This window comes from Musa acuminata, chromosome BXJ3-1 (genome assembly GCF_036884655.1).
Source record: "Musa acuminata AAA Group cultivar baxijiao chromosome BXJ3-1, Cavendish_Baxijiao_AAA, whole genome shotgun sequence".
NCBI lineage: Eukaryota > Viridiplantae > Streptophyta > Magnoliopsida > Zingiberales > Musaceae > Musa > Musa acuminata.
The window spans coordinates 39,287,705-39,308,460 of NC_088349.1; the positions used below are offsets into that span (position 1 = coordinate 39,287,705).

Consider the following 20,756-nt stretch of genomic DNA (forward strand, 5'->3'; position numbering starts at 1 on the left):
TATTAGATGTTTTAGACCAATTTAGAAGCTCAAATATTATAAAACATTACATGGATCCATGATATTCTTATAAAAATAAAAAAAAATTGTCTAGAAATAGAAATGGCACATAGTTCATAAGTTGAATAATTTCAATAGATGGAATGGATTTATATTTATATTTTATTTTTGACCAACTTTTTTATTTCTACAAAAAATATCATGGATCTGTAATATTTTTTGATATTTGAGTTTCTAAATTAATCCAAAATACTTGTTAATAATTTGAGCCAAAGCACTCAACCCTAAAAGTCAATCTCAAATTTATTTGAGTTTTTTCAACATGTAAAATAGAGTATGTTTTGTAAAACAATGAATCTACTAAAACTTATAATTCCAATATAACTTACATCAACCAAATAGTTAGAACAAATTAAAACATATTATATTACAAATGTATAAGTCACTGAAAGTAAGTTTTCACTAAACCACTTCAAAATTACAATAAGTTGTTGCAACCAAAATTTCTATCTAAATGTCATTGCCTTCAAGCTGATGATACAGGTGAAAATTTACACAAATGATGATTATGTCCAAATTGTTAGCATCTTGGACACTAATTCTTTTTCCTGGCACTATATTTTGATTTAATTTTTGATTTGTTTCTTCTACCAACCCACACCATGCTTCTTGGAGGTGATACGATATAATCATATTCTTCTCATATTCAATATTATTTGTTTCTCATAAAGAAATAGTTTATATGTCAGTTCTATAATAATCTTTACAAAATCAATATAGATTATCATTCCTACACATAATAGCATGAGAACATAAAATTTCCAAAATATCAAGACACTAACGTGAACAAATTTTTTTCTCTAAACCTATTATCACTGTCTCATAGGATGTCTACACTTACAATTTAGTTTGAGTACGACGAAAGATACCATAGTATCAACCCTTGTTTTTCGCATTAGCGCAGAATCATTCAACAATCTTTCTCCTAATCATTTCAATCATAAAAGTAATAAATTAGTCACGAATAGTTTTGAATTCATACTTTTTAATATATTTATAATGAGTATTGTACAAAGACGTTTAGGAAAATATGTAAAAACTCATCTCTCATTCTCAATTTTAGATATCCATATGAAATTTTATTTATGATTTTTTTTCTCAATTTTTGCATGTATTTATTAAACTCGTACATAGTGAAGGATCTAGCAGTAACCCAAAATAGCATTGCAGCATCTTTCTCTCTCTCGTATATTGCTCGTAAAATTTTTAGATAGGTAAACCATGCAATGACCATATTATTCTATCTTTCATACATAAAAGAATTTTTAGATTTTGATGACTGATAATAGTCAAAATTTTGCATCCCATAATATATATTATGAATTGATGTAAGAACTATTCCCATGAATCTCTACACTCAATTTCCATTACACCAAATGCAATTGAAAATAATATATTACAACCATCGTATAGGCATCATCCAAGCATCATCATTTTTGGAGTATAATCAATATTTGTCATGACTTGATCTTTGATTTGATCCGTAGAAAAAATTACTACATTTCTTATGATCTCTATTTATGATCTCTATTTAATCTTGACAAATTACAATCATGCTCTTTATAAAACTTGATAATTTAAAAACAATCAATTCCACCACGAGCTACTATCAACCATTAGCAATTGAAAATTTTACATTTTATTTTTATCTTATAACTTCTAGTTGGAACATGTTTAATCTCAATTTTTTCTTCAAATACCATAATCTTTCAAGACTTTTTGAAATCTAGTTTATCTCGAAACACAGGTACAAAAATATTATTTTGGTTACAAAATAATTACTAATATTAATATGCAAGATATGAGAATATAAGGGATATTCATGAAATTACCGGAAACAGTACTTTTTATAATATTTAAGTGACACTATTTTATGATAATGAGATTAATCTTACTCGACTATGCTTAGTAGGTTGCATAAGAAGTGCGAAAATAATTCATAAAGTTTCGTCTTGAAACTATCAAACTAGAATGACTTTTCGATCCCTTTTCATCGTTGGAATGATTCGATCCACAAGTATCTGGCAAAGATAAAACTTAAAAAATGATCTATGATAATTAAATAAAAATTAAATAGGAATATCTATGCTTAAATCAACATTTTTGCAGTTGACTTTGGACATTCGACACATATAATAATTGTTTAATGATATGATTATTTATTGTCTAAAGCCAAAAGGATTAGAGTTAATAATTCAATTAAAAATTATCTAACTAAAAAAAAGGAGCAAATAGAAAATTACACACTGTTTATATGCTAAAAAATCTATAAAAGTATAAAACCAGTCACATATGTCCATAAGTGTCCTATTCAAAGCAATCCACTATTTTTGATTTTTTCTCAAAAATAATAATACATCACTATTAGAAAAAAAATTTATATCAAAATTTTTACATATATTGTTGACTTATTTAAAAACTCAAATGTGAAAAAACATTGCATGGATGCATTATACTTTGTTAAAAATAGAAAAAACAAGGAGAACATAAAAAATGACACATTATTCAGATACTTAAAAAAATCATAGAAATATAAAAAAAATCTCTAAAATTAAAAAACCAGTAACATATGCCTATAAGTGTCATATTCAAAGCTTTTGTAAAAATTTGAGATCATTTTAAAAAGTACATCTATGCGATGCATTATTTTCAATTTTTTTCTTAATAACAATGCAACACCTATTAGAAAAGAATTTTTTCTAGACCAACTTTTCTACAGATATTGCAGACTTATTTAGAAGCTCAAATGTGAAAAAAACATTGTATGGATAACTTATAATTTTTTAGAAATAAAAAGGAGAAAATAAAAAAATAACACATTATTTAGATACTAAAATATTTATAGAAATATCATAAATATTTATTTAGATACACTATTTTTTAAAATTTCCTCAATAAGAGTACACCACCTATTAGAATATTTTTTCTTTAGGCTAAATTTTCTACATAGTGGATCTCTTTAGAAGCTCAAATATAAAAAATATTACATAGATGAATTATAAATTATTAGAAATAAAATAAACAAAGTGAAAATAGCACATTGTTTTGGATAAAGATTTTAATTTTATAAAAATACTTAAAATATTGGTAGTAAAACAATTCTGAAAATTATTCAGAATAGTAAACATTAATGCAACCCTATACCCCTAGCTAACACAATAAATCATAAATTTAGATTTTCTAATAAATTTTTTTTATAGAAATAGAGATATATCTTAAAGAATTCTCAGCTTTATCATAAATAATATTCACTGCCACTATAGTTTTAGAATCCTAGAAATATGAAATGCTCGAACCTTAGAACTCTCATTGCAGCTGTGATAAAACAGAAGCTTAGAGGAGTAGGTGTCGTCGATTGTGGAACTCGATCCTAAACGTAAGGTGACACATGAAATTGATAATACTTGGAGGTTATAGAGCACACTATAACAATGATGATGGAATCATCATTAAAGAATGTTCAAAGATGAAAGATCATACTGATAAGCATATAAGATTTCCTCGAAGCAGTTGAGAAAATCTCTAAGTAATTGAGAAAAATCCTCTATGCTGAATGAATGTGTATAACCTCCCTGAGTGTGTACAAATAGCTATCAAGAACTCACTATCAAAATGAATTAGACAATTACATCTTATACATTTCATAGTTTCTTCTACAATTTCAATTTTTATCTTTTTATATTCTTTATTTAATTTTTATCACATACAATATAGGTCACGTTGATTGATAAATATAAAATAGGAGTATATAGATAGTGTATGTAAAAGTAATTATTCAAGTTAAATAGATTTTTTATCTAGTTTAATGTTATATGGACTTAAGTGATTTTTTAAAATTAATATTATCTTTTAAAAAGTAAAAAAGAATCTAAATATTTTTAAAATAGAAATACTCTGAAAAAAAATTAAAATTAATAATTTTCCCAAGAATTCGCCATTAAATGTTCCATTTTAAATAATTTTTGGCCTTTGCTTTGCTCACAAAATGTGCATTAAAATTCACAATCCAACATTGCGTCATATTTATGTGCGGACGACGTTCAATTCGATTGAAGCTGGTACCCACCACGTCCTCTCGACACGTTTCCGTGTATGAATCGCCCACGTTGCTCGCTACCCGCCCCCACCATAACGTCCTCCCCTTTCTCCTCGCTTCTTCGCGTCGGTTCGATCTCTTCTTTCTTCCGCATTCTATTGATTTCTCAACCTCGACCGGAAACCAAGAGGGATGAGGGGCTTCTTCTCCTCCTCTTCTTCCCTTTTCTCCCGAGCGTTCTTCCGTAGTCGACGTACCTTAGCGCATGAATTTTCCAATCATGATCGTCATCGTCCCCTGATCAATGCTCGCTGCTTCTCCGGAGAGCCTTCGCAGACTTCGGCGTGTCTGCGTCCAGGTGAGTTCGACAGCATCATCCTTCCTCGCCTCTCACACCCCCAATTACATGTCCTTGCTACCCAGAAATCTTCATCATTCTTGGTCGATCACCTTCTTGGCTACTTGGTGTTTTGTGTCCCAAACCTTCTAGGGTTCGGATGGCTGCTTGGTGGATCAACGTTTGCATATCGGAATTCCCCTTAGGTGTTTCTTGGATTTCTTTATGGTCTTCGAACGAATGGATCACACTTGGAAATTCCAGTTTGCCCCCTTGCTTCCGTTCTTCAACTATTTTGTCAGCCTGTTCTTTCTTCTAGGTATCGTTTCAGCTTTGTCGTTCGTTTACTATAGAGTTTTAGGGGTTTTATAAACCGATTAGATTTCGGACATCATAATTTCTACCCATCTCTGATTAGCAACAAACGGTAATTAATATGCCTTTCAATATATATCACACTGACTGGAATCACAAGCAAGAAGCATGAAACTCCTTCGTAGACATATTTACTTGTCAGATTGCTACATGGTCATGCCACAGTTACATAATGATATCCCCTTCTACGGACTTCCAAAAGTTCCCGTAAAGGAAAATTAACACTTAAGATATTGCTCCAGAAGCTTGAACATGGACATATATCCTAGTATTGGAAATACAGGTACAAAATTTTCATCGAAAGATTGGTATTATATTTTCCGCATATGAAGTGGGAAGTTGACTAACATCCTGTAGATTCTAGAAGTTGACTAAACAAAAAATTGATATTTTGCACATAATGTAGAAGTTTCCTGTTCAATATGCGATGGCCTTCCATACTGTATTGGATCAACTTAGGCCTTGAAAAGTTGATCTCAACTTTGAAACGAGTATAGTGATGAATAGGTTGCCAAAATCCTAGAGCAATATAAGATTCTTGATAAATCTATACCAAATTTGTTTGGTTATTTGTCTTGCTTAAAACTAAGATATAGAAGGGGCCTTTTCACCAATGAGCTCGTAAGTTCTTTTAATGCTGGTTATGTATTGGTTTTTCCACTTGGTGATTGCATAATCATCCTTACCCGCTTTGTTGTTTGTAACACCAGATTGTTTTGGTGGATTAACAAAAGCCTGAAGCCTATGTGAACAATGAAGTGTAAAAATCTCAAAATTGCAAAAAGGAATACATGGTCAACGATTGATGTTGCATTATGTCATGGTTATCATGCATATATTTCAAGATACAAGGTCAAATACTGTTGGCATCTTCATTAACTGCTTGAGTGTATGTTTTTGTGTTAAGATAACTTGTTTTTATGTGATTGTATCTGTAGGAGATCTGACAAGCAAGCTATAAAAAAACATTTTATTTAATCATAGCTTCTAAATCAAGGTTGTTAACTCGTCGTCTTTTTCTTTTTCTTTCTTTTGTGGTTACTGATCTAAAGGTCCACTGGCTCACTATAGGAGCATGGTTAGAGAAGGAAAACTTAAATATGATACTTATCAGGAAAGGGTTGCCTTTGAACTTGAAGAATTACTTGGAAAGCTACAGTGTTATCAGAAGGAAATGGAGGATTACCATGTAAAGTACTTATGCATTTATCATTCTATAGTATGTTAAGGCTTGCTTGTCAAATATATTGTATTCTGATTGATCAACTAGTAAAATACCATCTTTTAACTTAATCCTCAGGTTAAATTGGCAACTTGGGAGAACAATAGAGAGAATGAAAGGCGGAAACTTCTATTGGAAGAAGCTGAGCTTAAACAGAAGGATGGTGTATGGATAGATACAAAGAATCGTAAAAGTAGTTTTATCGACAAGTGGATTTCAAGGTGGGCATTGCTTATGTTTCTTTTATGTGCAGTGACTTGGCAATGCAGAAGTTGCATACATAGTCACATTGTTTCTGTTACCATGACAAATGTAAACAGGAAAGCTGCTAATGCAGGTCTTAAGTCGATGGAGTATTTGAATTCTACCAACTGCTAGGTAAAATTATATGTTTAGATTTTTTAGTGTGTAATTAGAAAACTCAATTTAGTTGTCTTGTGATGATCAAAGTGATGCGTTATGACTATCCTAAAATAAATTCTGAATGTAGCATGATATTCTGTTGGTTGGTTTTTGAAGTTATTTGATAATTTCTTTCAATCCTGCATTCGATTTGACAAATTGGTTTGAGGGAGGATGGGCCTTGGTACAACGGTAAGGCTGCTCCTTTGTGACATGGTTGACTAGGATTCGAGTCATGGACTAATCTCTCCATCTATTTAGGCAAGATTGCATACATTTACCCACCCTAGACCCCGAGTTGGTGGGAGTCTCGTGTACTGGGTACCCCCTTTAAATATATATAAGCATATGTATACGATAAAAGCTATGCCTTTCTTCTACTTTGTCCTTGTGTAGTGATGAATATCAAACCATGCAGCTGACTATTTTAAGCTGATAAATGACAATTGTGATTGTGTTTTTGAAGTCGAAAATTCAGTTTGATACTGGATGAAAGCTAATTGGTGTACATAATCTGTGGTACAAAGAAGGCTCCTGGGATGGAACTGACTTGCATTTCTTTAATTTTTCAAAAAACAGAGTATTGAATGATAGTATTTCTCGTCAAGTTATCATGAATATTGTTCCAGGATTTCTTGCATCTCTATCTCCTCTCCCTCTCTCTCTATCTTCTTTGGCATGTCTCTTGTGGAACTTCCAGCTCTTGCTTTGTGTCTTCTACTTATGCTTATGTTGATAATACAACTTGATGAATTATGCTTGTTGTTTCATATCTGTTGTCGATTTAGGAGGAGAAGACGACAGAACGTAGAACCAGGTGTTGGGAAGATGGTCTCATATCTTAATCGTGAAAAAAAGCTAGACTCAGTAGTTGGTGTCCAACCAGTTCCACCCACAGCTCCAAAAGGCTTATACTTGTATGGAAATGTTGGAAGTGGTATGTTTTTAACATATTCCTCATAGCTTTTTAAACATGAAGTTCTGGCTAATTAAACATTTTGCATCTTCCATGTTGTCTATACTTATAATTGACATTGTACGACTTTTTCTGTTGTTTTCATTGACATAATAGATCATTTGGAAGATATTCTGCATTTGGGAGTATTCTGCTACATGAATTTAGTTGTATACCAGTTTATGAGCTCTTGTTGTTATTCTATATGGTTTTCTGGATAGTTGTATCTAAAGAAGTATCCATGATGGATGCAGGAAAGACCATGCTAATGGATATGTTTTACTCTGCCACCAAAGGTATTGTTAAGCATAGGAGGCGATTTCACTTTCATGAGGTGATATTTTTTCTTTCTTGGACCGTCATATACTGATCTTTCTTTGGCGTAATTATGTGTTTACATGGACAAAAATTAGTGTGTTGGTTAGCATATACACTTGTTATTTTATTGATTTATGATTGTAGTTTATGTGTATGTTATGTCTACACAGAGATTAATGAAATTTAATATTTTTAAAGACCTTAAAGAGGGTAAAAATGGCTGAAAAGACTTGACAGAAGAATGGGTAGGAGAGCCTGGTGTAACTCAAGTTTTTGGGGTCTTATTGGGGCTGTGAGTTTGTTTCATATGATTTGTGAAGTTCAACTGTAACCTGGTTGAGTTGATTGAACTGAACTACATTAGGTCAGACTTAGATTGACTAAATAGTTTAAATCAAGCTGAAACAATTGATTGGTCTGATTTAGCCAGTTAAATTAATAGTTGATTTGGGCCTTTATATCGGAAAAGAAAGGAATGATTCTGAATTTTAACATGCTGGTCCTTATAGGAATTTTGGAAACAAATATCCTCTCATACCCTTTTAGAATCTGATTTTGAATGTTTGAATTGGTTAATGCCATCAGAAGCCTACTTATTCTGGGTGTGTAAGGGTGTGATAGAAAAGAATTTTTTGTTTCTCATGTACATTGAGCTTATGATTCATGTTTTTTTCCATGACAAGATGAATCTATTGTCTCCTCGCCTCACTTCCACTATTAGTTTGTTGCTTGCATTTGATGATATTGTCTATTCATGTAATGAAAACCAAGGTTTGTTGTACCCAAGGTTCGACGTATCGTACCGTACCGACGTTTCGACCTGGGCTCGGTACGATATGGTACCGGTATACTGGGCGGTACATCAGGGTGTACCGAACAATTTTATACTTTTTATACTGTAGCAACGCTACAGTATAGTATTACAGCACTGTAGCAGTGCTACAGTATTATACTGTAGCACTGTAGCGGTATCGGACGGTCCGTATACTGGTAACCTATCGGACTGGTACATACTGCCTGGTACGAGCGGTATGCTTTGGTATGGCATATAGGTTAATTGACATATTTATAGTGGTAAATAAAACTAATTAGGGTTCAATTAACATATAGGTTAATTGACATATTTATAGTGACAAATTAGGGTTCATTATGTATAATCTCATATTATTATTTCAAATTAGGGCTAATCGCAGTTTGCTTATTTGATTCACTTTTGGTGGGAATATGCCACTAAAGAAACAAACATATGATGACACTTGGGATCATGCCTGAACGATAGATGAGAACGATTATCATTAACAATGCATTTATTATGACTACATTGGTAAGGGTGGAGGAATCACTCGGGTGATGATACATTTGGTCTGTGAGTATCCCGATATTACAAAATGCAAGAAGGTTTTGACGTAGGTCTGTAAATCATTTTAAAACAAGTTACAACAGACAAGGAAATATACAATTAAAAGAAAAGCTAGAGCTGAGGAAGAATATTACAGGGCTACGTGGGGATTGATTTATCATTTCAAGATATTTTGAGACTAGAGGTCGACTAGCATGAGGCGGCCAACTGCCCCTCCTCAGTTGAGCCGGATTGGTAGCATGAGATAGGGTAGAATTTGTGGTTTTATCAAAGGACTTGGCAAGAGGTCAGTATCATATATTATTGATATTGATCTACCTTATCCTCTACAAAAGGTTGGCATGGAGATCCAACCTCCAACACCGAAGGAGATCCACGATGTGTGTTTAAATGTGGAGGTGGCAAAACTAAAGGATTGGATCAAATTCTTTAAGAGGTAGTGAGACGAATATGGGGTAACACTGATGTGTGATAGTTGGATAGGGCCAACAAAAACAATGTGTGTTTAATTTTCTTGTGTATTGCAATAGACGTGTGATTTTTCATAAGTCGGTTAATGTTTTCGAAAAGATTCAAGATGCAAATTATTTTAAAAACCTAATGGACATAGTGGTTGAGGAGATCGGATTGTGGCTACAATTTAGAGGGGATGCACCAAATTTAAGGAAGGTTTTTGTTTATGCACTTTCGCAGACTACAATATCTAGTGGTTGCGAACGTAATTGTTTAGCATTCACATTGATTCACACGAAGGTTTGTAGCAAACTATTGTATAGATGATTGGAGAAACTAGTATATGTCCATTATAACATGCGGCTAAGGTTACGATGTGTTAAGCTGGATAAGGCGCCAAAGGAACCAGAGATTGATCCCATTGACCTTAAATACACTACAATGAAGATTCACAGCTGATGTTAGAGTGGGTTAAAGCAGCGGAGAATCATAAGGATCCTCTACTTGATGAGGCGGGTGATCATCTATGTCTTTCGCGTTTTATTACCGAGGTAATAGAAGAAGAGGATGCACATCCCCAACTGGAGGAGAATCTCTCTCGGTTAGAATGTGGCGGAAGGAGCCATATAACATCAAGTCAAACTACTCGAGGAACTAGAGACACCTAATCGTCATAATTGTTTACTTAGCATGCAAAGGCAAAGAGGAAGGTAATAACATCAGCTGCACCATTAGAAAGAATTGAGTCGGGGGATGAGACACCTTAATCGTATTTAGTAACCTTCTCGGTCTAGAGATAGTAACGACATGGACAACAATGCCTCGGATCGTGATGGCGGTGACATCGGCGAGTCGATGGTTCCATCTTACACAATTTGAGGGTGGTGCATGGATCGAGGAGCAATCTTTTACATATTGTCATAGACAAAGTTGTAAACAGGGTGTTCAATGTACTGCTTGTGTATGTTTGTCTTTTGATTTTGTTCATGTTTTGCATAGCTTGTAGAGGGTTTGCAGTAGGCTTAATAGCTCTATTTTAGTTGGCTTTCGTTGCCGTTTCAGTCTTATAAACATAGGTTGTATGTAGTCATCGTGCAGAGGCAAAATTGCTTAGAAATAGGCTATCCAAGCAATCATTTTGAGGGTTTTCTAGCTCCGCAGAGTGGTGTAGAGCAAGGATTTTAATTTCGGATAATACCTCCAGTACCGGGCGAAACATACTGGTTCATTAGCAGACCAGTACGTGGACCACCCGCTATTGGGCGATAGCGTCGATTGGGGTTGTTTCCGCTCCGTTATCACCCTAAGTCGACTGTCACCACCCGCTATTAGTAGTGGGAGAAGAAATAAGTGGGAGCCGAAAAGAGAAAACTTGAAGATTCGATGTCGCTCTCCCTCGATGATCCCGATATGATGTCGCCTCCTCGTTGTCAGCGACGAGGCATCGGTGTCGGCGACTTCTCCTCATCCGCACAGGGAGAGAAGAAGCCTCGGCGATGTCGCAGGGAGAAGTAGTTTCTTCTCCCTACACAAGCAGAAGGAACGAGGCGTTTTTTTTTTTTACTTTTTTGCGCGAGGGGAAGGAACCCTCGATTTCTTCTCCCCACGTGGGCAGAAACTGAGCGACGTTGCCTTTCTCTTTTTTTTTTTGCACAGGGAGAAGGAAACGATTTCTTCTCCCCACGCGGGTAGAAACTGAGCGACGTTGCCATTTTCTTTTTTTTTTTTTTTTCGTGTGGGGAGAGGGAAACAGTTTCTTCTCCCCACGTTGACAGAAATTGAGTGACGTCGCCTTTCTTTTCCTTTTTTTTTTTTTGCGCGGGGTAATTGGGCGACGTTGCCTCGGAGATGTCGCCTTTCTCTTTTTTTTTTCACGCGGGGAGAAGGAAATGATTTCTTCTCCCCATGCAGGCAGAAACTGAGCGACGTCGCCTTTTTTTTTCTACGGGGAGAAGGAAACCTCCTTCTCATGCGGGTAGAGCGCAGGGAGAAGGAAGCCTCCTCCTCATGCGGGCAGAGAGCAGCGGTATACCGTAATGTACTGCTCGGTATACTTATATCGTATTGTACCGAGCTGAGTTCGAAACTCCGGTATGGTACGAAATTACGAACCTTGGTGCAGAGTGTCAGCCGGTACAAACACCCAAGAGTTACCTAGGTGGCAAAGGGCTAGATAAGCCTTTGGGGTAGTGTCTAGGGTTGGTTCACTGACTTGTTGCGCAATGGTGTTATATGGGCACTTATGGTGACTTTTGGCCGCGGTGGACCATATTGGACCCTTTGTCGCGCGACCATTTAGAGCTTGCGACGTTTATGTTTGTAATTTGCATTGCTTATTAAGTGTTTGCTAAGATGACTATTTGTTGGATCTTGAGTAAAACGCTTCTTCTAACCCATCTTCTCTTTTGTAGGTCCTTAAAGGACCATAAGAGGTTTCGGGGAGGTTGACCCTTTGCGGACGGACATGCAAGGGTGTTGCACGACTTAGGTAAAACCAGTTAAGTCCGTGATAGATGGTATCAAAATGGGACAAGCACACTTAGAAACACTTGACATACAAATGAGGGGGATCTATCGGGTTTGCGTTGAGGCCAACCAGCATGTGTGACCGTTTGAGAGAAATGAGCATAAAGACGTAGGGAAAGGAGTCTTTCAAAGGAACGAGCATACGAGATTGGCATTCAGAGGGATGGCTAACCCTTCATGCAAGAGGCACCACGATGATAAGCGTGGTGGGAAGAACACGTAGCGCACAAAGGTTGAGATGGCTGAGTTCGAGCCACGGCTCAACGTCGGCAACTAAACTTGATGGTTCTTAAGGTAAGCAAAGCGCTTGGCAAAGGATGAGACTGTGCAAGGAGGCATGTGTTGTTCGACGACTAAAAGAGTTGAACAAAGCTTATAGGGGTGAGGGGAATTGTAGCTTGAAGAATTTGGTATTTATGCAAGGGCTTGTATGTGGACAATAGACTGTCCATGGTTATCGCAAGGCGATTGAAACTCGATGTCATGAAGTATTAAAACTTTCTTTTCGGTATGAGAATGTTGCGTTCGTAGGAGGCTATAGTGATTTAAATAGGCACTCGAGTGAGGCGAGGTGAGGCGAGGCTCGAGCACCTCGTGTGTGGACCAAGCGACGTGCTTTAATGAGGCGCTGCTTGGGCGCTCGCCCGAACCCAAGCGTCGAGTGCTTCGGGCGAGCGCCCTGTTCAAATGAGTGAATCGAACTAGACTTTTAAGTCTAGTTTGGTACAATAATGCAGTTTCTTACGCCACCCTTTATACCTACGCGACCCTAAGCCAACCCTAGCACTGCTTCTACCTTTGCACGCTTTCTGCCACTGCCTCCATCGCAGACGTAGTAGACCGAGTCTTCCTTTGTCGTCAATGGACGAGTTCAACGACCTAGCAAGAGCCCATAGCTTCCTTCCGTTGTCGCTCTGTGTGTAGTTCCTTCGACTATCGAGGGAGAGGACTGTAGGTTCCTCTGTCACCGACGGACGCCCTCTAGAGCTTATGTCGTTGCTACTACTACTATTCGCAGCTCCCATCGTTGCTTCTGTCGCTACCGCTGTCCGCAGCTCCTGTCGCTGCTGTTGTTGCTGTCCGCAGCTCCCGTCGTTGCCACTGTTTGCAGCTTCCATTGCTGCTGCTGCTGTTATTCGCAACTCCCGCCATTGTCGTTGTTGTCACTGCTGTCCACAACTTTCGTCGCTGCTGCTACTATTGTCTGCAGCTTTCGTCGTCGTTGCTGCCAGCTTTTCACCATTGTTGTTGCCACTTTTTGTTGGTTTTATCCCCATTGTTACTATTAATAGTTCTTTTCTTTCCCTCTAACTACTATTAACAATAACTAATATACTGTTAACAGTATATTTTTAAATTAATATCATATTTTTATTTAAATAATTATATATTTTTTAATTATATTATATATTTTTTATATTTTAATATTTTAGAGTGCCTTGCTTCGCTCGGGCAACCGCCTAATGCCTCGGGCGTTTTGGGACCTTTGGCGCTTAGCACTTTTTAAATTACTGGAAGGCTGAAGTGTGCAGTAAGTTTAACATGTTTATTAGGCCTTAAGGGGCGTTATGGGGGTTGTATTGGAGAAGAGTTGCATTCTAGCAAATGCGTTCGCGGTAGCAGAACACTACACAGTTTGTTCAGCAAGGTGGAGTAGTCTAAGGGGATGGTGGTCTCCGAAACTTTCAGAGGGAAGGATGCAAAGAGAAAAGTTGCTATAACGGGATAGATATTCAAGAGGGTTAAGTTCGGTTCTCCAGAGTGTCACGGACTTAGCTGGTTTTGCCTAGGTCGTGCAGCACCCTTGCGTGTCCGTCCGCAAAGGTCAGCCTCCCCGAAGCCTCCCACGGTCCCTTAGGACCCACAAAAGAGAGAACGGGTTAGAGAAAACACCTCATTCGGGATCCACAAGCAAACATTTTCGAAAACACTTCATAGACAATGTAAATTACAAACAGACTATACATGCTCTAAGCAATTGCACAACAAAGGGTCAAAATGGTCCATTACAGACCGAAAATCTCTCACAAGTGTCCACATGACACAACCTTTATTTACAAGCCTAAAGCTGCCACCAAACCCAACTAAAATGAGACTATTAAGCCTTCGACCGTCCCTCTACATGCTACGCAAAGCATGAACATACATAAGCATTATATCAAACATCCTGTTTCGAAGTTTGTCCGTGACAAGAGGGAGAATCTTGTGCAATGGACCGCACACGTTAAGGACTGGTACCTCAATATGATAGCTCTATAATGCTCAATGGATCAAGCGAGTGGCGATAAGTTGTTGCATGATCTCGTATGAGGTGATGCGTTGGTGGACACATTGCAAGATCAAGTGAGGGAGCAACTCTAAGCAATACCAAACAAAGGCACACTTAGAGCTAATATAGAGATCGGACTCAACGAAAGGCTGACTTGTGAAATGGTGGGCATAAGGACCACCATCAACTTGATGCAAACTGAATAGCGGAGCAACTTGAGTGGAACTTGGTAAGGTACCCAAGCCACCTGAAGGGAGTCGATATATAATATGAAACATGGAGCGGAGGCACGAAGCTGTCCTTGGATAGAGGTCAAGGACATAAACTCTTGCAGAGGCAAGAGTAAGATCATGTCATTCTATGGGTCTCTCGTTCTGATGGATAGAACTTATCTTGCATGGTGCTAAAGTCAAAGGGAGCTTCGAGGGACATGCATCTTATCTCGGCAAAGCAATTGACAGAGGGACTAAGATAACTCAACTTGCGGAAGCAAAGTTGGGGTCAGAAGGCTTTGACATAGGGCAAGAGGACGTAGATGCGGGTACTCTTGAAGAAAATACCGTAGTGCTACCATTTAAGTTGTCGTAAAGGAAGCACAATCGAGATTGTGCTAAGAGTAAGGGCCTAAGGTCTAGATAATGGTGCACTAATTTTAGCGAAGTTGGAGGACTTTGAGAGATACTAGGTGACAGATGATCCTAGGGTTGTGCTTCGTCCGTTTATGACCCAAGAATGGGTGGATGAAGGTTGATTGCTAAAGGAGCGAATACATTCGGGGGTGGCGGAGGCCTTGTGATGTGTTGGTATTGACCACACATGGAGAGATCGCAGTTTGAGCTTATCCCACAAAGATCAGAATATAATGGAGATGTCACCAGGAGGTGACATGGTATAGCAGATCGTGGTGGAATAGTTCGAAGCAATACGATACACATGGGATAAGTCACGTGAGAGACTTGATCATACGAAGGTATGATTAGGAGCTACTAGGAGCTCCACTTCGGTGAACAACACAACAAGGACTATAGATTCAAAGAGTGAATGCCATAGTACCACAAAGGTAGATCTTTCATGCGTGCATCGAATCTTGCATCAGATGAAAGCCTTGGTTATTAGCATATGAGGGCAGTGTACCACCAAGAGGGATTCTAAGTGCAAGTACCAATGAGTCCCATTGGGGGACTTGATCATATTGAGGTATGATTGGAGCGGTTGGGGAGTTGGACTACTCCAAAGTTTATATTTGCTTAAAGGAGCCTGACAAGTTCGAGGACAAGGTCGAGTGAGCGAACGTTGTTACTAAGGACACAAAAGAGAACAGGATTTGTGCGAGCCCTACAGCATGGTGGCAGAGGCCATGCACGGGAGTTTCAATTTGTTTCTCTATCGACTAAAGGAAACTACTTGGAGAACATAGAGGGGTTGAAGCAGGTGGCCAAAAGTGGCGAGGAAGCGACGACAAGTCCAGAGGGACTTAGCTACCCAAAACCAAGCGTAAAAAAGAATGAAGGTGGATTTAGAGAAGTGTCATAGTGTCGTAGAGGTAGATCTACCGATTGCGAAGAAAGGGATGTAGATACGAGGTAACGGATAATAGGGTCATGGGCATGGTAGCGCCATGGTATTGCAAAGGTGAGATTTCCGTGGTGTCATCGATCCCTTTTTCTCATGAAGGGAAAGCGTTTGGTCATAAAAGTGGCTAAGGAGGTGGATAATGCAAAGGCAAACTCCTAGTACTGAGACAAAGCTGAAGGGCGGAGGCTAGGGAACTTCATAAGACTAGTATCCATGGGCTTTTCATCAAAATAGCCGAAAGTGGGGGACTTGGGTCGATGCAGGAGTGCTCGACTAAGGAATGAAGTAACCAGTATGTGATGCAGTACCTTTTCTACTTTAAGGAGTAGGCGACAAAAATGATGGAGAAGATAGTACAATATTAGAGACGACCAAAACAATTGGAAACTTGTTCCAAGTCTTGGTGAAATTTTGCTCTTTTCGGGAAAAACTTCTTATATTCTAGAAGTTCGATGGCAATGAGGAGGCGAATCGCAGTAGCTAACTCAATGCAAAGAGTGCGAACACTTTGGGTGCTTAAGAAATATGAGTAAAGTGCAGGCAAAGACTTGTAACCAACTTGATGTACGAAGTACAGCCCTTGAAGAGGCCGGCGAAGTCAAGTAACCTTTGCCTTCTCAACTCTTAAGAGGAGCGAAACCAAGTACTATAGTTATCTTATTTGTCCAGTAGAGGAGCTCTGTATATGTTTAAAGACCCTTCTAATAAACTTAGGGGAAGACATCAGTTGTCAAATCCTTACCAATGGTGATCGATCCTATTGAGAGTAGATTGGTCATCTCATTTCCCAATAGAATGGCAATCGAAAGCTGAAGTGATGCGAACCTACTTGAAGGTGATATCTAAGTAGAAGAGGAATCGATAGGCAAATTTTACAGAGGAAAGATCTCAAAAATCCAAAGTTGGTGAGACGATGCCTGTTAAAGCTCCAATAGGCATCTTACAAACTCAAGCGGCATGAGACGTTTGAGAGATTGGTACACAACAAGGAAGGTCGTTTCCTTTATGAAGGATCTGCATGAACCAACAAAGATCAGCACAATTTGACTGACCCTACACCATAGTTAGAGTTATTAGTGAGTTGAAGCAGCATAGCGAATCAAAGTTTGACTACACAGCAACAGTGACGGAGAGCAGCTAGGAGCCAAGAGGTGCGTTGCAATTGAAGCAGAAGATTGAAGATTCAGCATTGGCTAAGAGATACAACATCCGTAAAGGGTTCGACAAGGACGTTGAAGGACTAAGTGAGGGACAATGTCACAGACAAAGTTGTAAATAGGGTGTTTGATGTAATGCTTGTGTATGTTTGTGTCTTTTGGTTTTGTTCATGCTTTGCACAACATATAAAGGGCTTGGTAGCCCCATTTTGGTTGGCCTTTGTGATCATTTTAGTCTTGTAAATGCAGGTTGTTTGCAGTCATCATCCAGAGTTAAAACTGCCTAGAAATAGGCTATCCAGGTAGCCATTTTGGGGGTTTTCTAGCTCTGCATAATGGTGCAGAGTGTTAGCCAGTACAACACTTAAGAGCTACCCGGGTGGCACATGGCTGCATGAGCCTTTAGGGTAGTGTCTAGGGTTGGTTCATTGTCTTGTTCCACAATAGTGTCATGTGGGCACTTGTGGGGACTTTTGGTCACGACGAACCACCTTAGACCCTTTGTCATGACCATTCAGAGCTTGCGAAGTTTATGTTTGTAATTTGCATTATTTATCAAGTGTTTGTTGAAATGACTACTTGTTGGATCCTGAGTTAAATATTTTCTCTGACCTATTTTCTCTTTTGTAGGTCCTTAAGGGGTCATAAGAGGTTTTGGGGAGGTTGATCCTTTGCGAATGGAACGCAAGGGTGTCACACGACTTAGGCAAAACCAGCCAAGTCCATGACAGCATGCTAGTCAAGATTAAGATCATGGAGCTCGGTGAGGTATTGGTCAAGTTTATATATGGAAGGGGAAGGGGAAGGGGAAGGCAGGGAATGATTTTGAACAGATGCGACAAAGGCTACACGACGTAGACAAATAGGGGAGCTCATCGATCGTATTTACAATCATCATCTTAGGGAGAATCTTACGACCAACAACAGTATGGTGATAGTTGGTTATTCTTCTTCGAGCAGTTGTATAGTGATTGAACTTATAATATGGAGCAACAGATCAATGGCGAAAGTAGATGTTTTGACATTCTCTATGCTTTGCACTAATACATGCCACAATCGTACTTGCCTCAAGCGTCGCCTCGGACACGTGTGGTTTACGACGATCATACTACAATAATCATCACATTGATGCACCAATGGCATACGGTGTATCAGTATACTATGTCGTGGGGATCAATTTCAAGATTGAGTTTGACAAATATATTAAATTGATATATAGATACATAGGATTGAGGTCGCCGATCCACTACCCCTGAAGTCCTGTCTTTTTTTTTATGGTAGAACTATGTATATGTATCGATTGATTACTTGATTCATTTGAATCTTACAGTTTAAGTTGTTTAACAAATAATAATCTAACAATTCAAATCATTTCTTTGTAGATAATTCAATATCAATAGAAGGATGGTCCGGAACGTACCACAATGTGATTCCTCAAAACCCAAAAAAGATATGTGCCATTATTCTTTCCTAATTTAGATTATTTTTGTTAAAATTATACTAAATTTATATTTATTTTCAACTTAAAAATCCTAATCTAATTTTTTTTTTTAGAAATTTTTGGACTATTTTTGATCAATTTTTCGTCGGTACATCCTGTCGTATTGACACATGGTAGGCCAGTATACAGTGGTATGTACTATACCGATGGCCGATTGATACACCGGTATGGACCGATAAGGCAATCCTTGTGCACATCAAGTCATCAACGGTCCAGTGTCAACTTTGGTTCGATAAATCAATACTTAAGATGAATCCATGTCTGAGACAGCTTGGCTAGATGAGTGAGATGAATGTAGCTGCTTGAGAACTGATGCTATTATAGTCATATATCTTTTTCATTATTCCTTTTTATGAGAAGAAAATATGGCTAAGCCTAAAGATATCCAATCGTTTCTGTCATTGCATGTTGTTGCCTACTAAAAGTTACTATATTCTTTATCATATTTTGTGGTTTCTGTGGTTTTTATGTTTATATGTGATAAGCTTGCCATTTGCATTCTTCATATGCAGGCAATGCTTAAAATACATGAGCATATGCATGAGATATGGAAGAACCAGGCTGAGGAACAATCTCTACAATCCAGTGTTTTTAGTTGGATAGATAGTCTTCCATTCAATGCAAAAGTCAAAGAATGGTTGGTTGGAGAAGAGAGATATAAGCAAGAACTGCATTCAAAGCATATTCTTGCTGCTGTAGCAGACAATTTTCTTATTGACAGGAAAGCAGATAAGACTGGAGCAAGCATTCTTTGCTTTGATGAGATACAGGTATTGTATAATGAGAATGATCCATGAATATATGCTCTTAATTTTTTTTCCATCATCAAGAAATGTTGTAGCCTTCTGATGGTAGTCTTCTAATAAAATATAGTGATGTCACTCTTAATTTTAAATATAATATCTTAGTTATATGAGAATGGACCATGTTCATGGGATATTAGACAGAGCATAAACCTGAAGATAAGATTAAATCAGAGGCAAACTTCTCTATAAATGCCTTCAGGAAGGATCTGAGTATCTGGATGTGTAGTTCCTGAGTGCTGGCATATGTTTGCTCATTGCATACTAAAACATTATAAGAGATGACTGCTTATGTATATAAGTACGAGATTCTCATTAAATTTAAAGTAAATCTCATTGTACATCTCAGTGTCCTTCAGTGAAAAAGGGAATTTTTGTGGCCTTAAGCCGTCTCATTTTCATTATTAAATTGCTCAGGTTTTTTGTTATTGCCATTTGACCTTTTGACTCCAACCTCCTCACTTTACTGTATGTGTGTGTGTTCTAAAGAGTTTTAAGCTTCCTATTCGTTTGGAGCATCCTGGGACTTTTGAATAGAAAGAAAAATAACTTATATATCAGGGTCTGTCGTACCGAGCCGTATCGCCCGGTACGGGCGGTACATACCGGTCCGACAGGTTTTCGGTACGCGGACCGACTGTTATCGGTCCGAGGCACTGTAGCACTGTAACAGTGCTACAGTACTCGGTACACCCAGGTGTACCGCTCGGTATACCGTACCGTACCGGTACCGAGCCCAGGTCGAAATACCGGTACGATACGGTATTGCGAACCTTGTTATATATATATATATATATATATATATATATACTTTTACAAATATTGATCTGAGGATGAGAGAGTGGTGTAGCAGAGGCCTATAGACGATAGACCAGGTTGCTAAGGATGAATTAGTGCCTCTGTTTTCAAGCTTTCACTCGTTTGAATGTTGATATGGTTTTCAGAACAATGCTTTTATGTGAAAATAGCTAGTATAGTCGGCAATAGATGTAATTCAGCATAGATTTGAACTAAAATGAGATCTTCTGTATTTTGGATATTTTGTAAAGAATAAGTTAGCTATTTTCAGTCCAAGGATAAATTCCAGAAAATAGATGGCAACTGATGTAACTCGTTAGTTAAGAGAAAGGAAGTCATAGAGCTTTAGATTATAGGGAAAATGAATAAGATTGGATCATAGGAAGAGAGGATAAGACCAATCTATGGTACATTCTCAAATCTGTCAGATAGTATAATAATAGGAAATGCTCTACTATAAAACAAGCAAACTGCCTCTTTTTTACCTCTCAAATCTGATGTACATTCAAATAGGGATCAATCTCTTGCATATTACATCAAGTTAGAAGTCATCCTTATTTGGTTTGGACTCCATAAAAGAAAATGAAAACAATATGAAATCAACTCCTA

The 20,756-nt window shown here is 37.7% G+C and overlaps 1 protein-coding gene across 9 annotated transcripts in view; it reads left to right on the plus strand.

The window, feature by feature from the left end:
* Nucleotides 1–4,134: 4,134 nt before the first annotated feature.
* LOC135585758 (uncharacterized) overlaps nt 4,135–20,756 on the plus strand; it is a 31,336-nt gene continuing 14,714 nt past the window's right edge. For 4 of the 9 annotated variants that reach the window (XR_010493298.1, XM_065137340.1, XM_065137343.1 and 1 more), the window contains exons 1-7: nt 4,253–4,454; nt 4,587–4,752; nt 5,861–5,997; nt 6,109–6,251; nt 7,221–7,369; nt 7,642–7,721; nt 19,059–19,316. Coding sequence is in view for 8 of the 9 variants with exons in the window: in XM_065137340.1 (XP_064993412.1) it covers nt 4,401–4,454; nt 4,587–4,752; nt 5,861–5,997; nt 6,109–6,251; nt 7,221–7,369; nt 7,642–7,721; nt 19,059–19,316 (987 nt within the window). In the remaining variant the exon portion in view is untranslated. Of the gene's footprint in view, nt 4,455–4,586; nt 4,753–5,566; nt 5,661–5,860; nt 5,998–6,108; nt 6,252–7,220; nt 7,370–7,641; nt 7,722–19,058; nt 19,317–20,756 lie in introns of those variants that run through there. The other 5 variants (XM_065137345.1, XM_065137348.1, XM_065137341.1 and 2 more) reach the window with 4 other exon arrangements.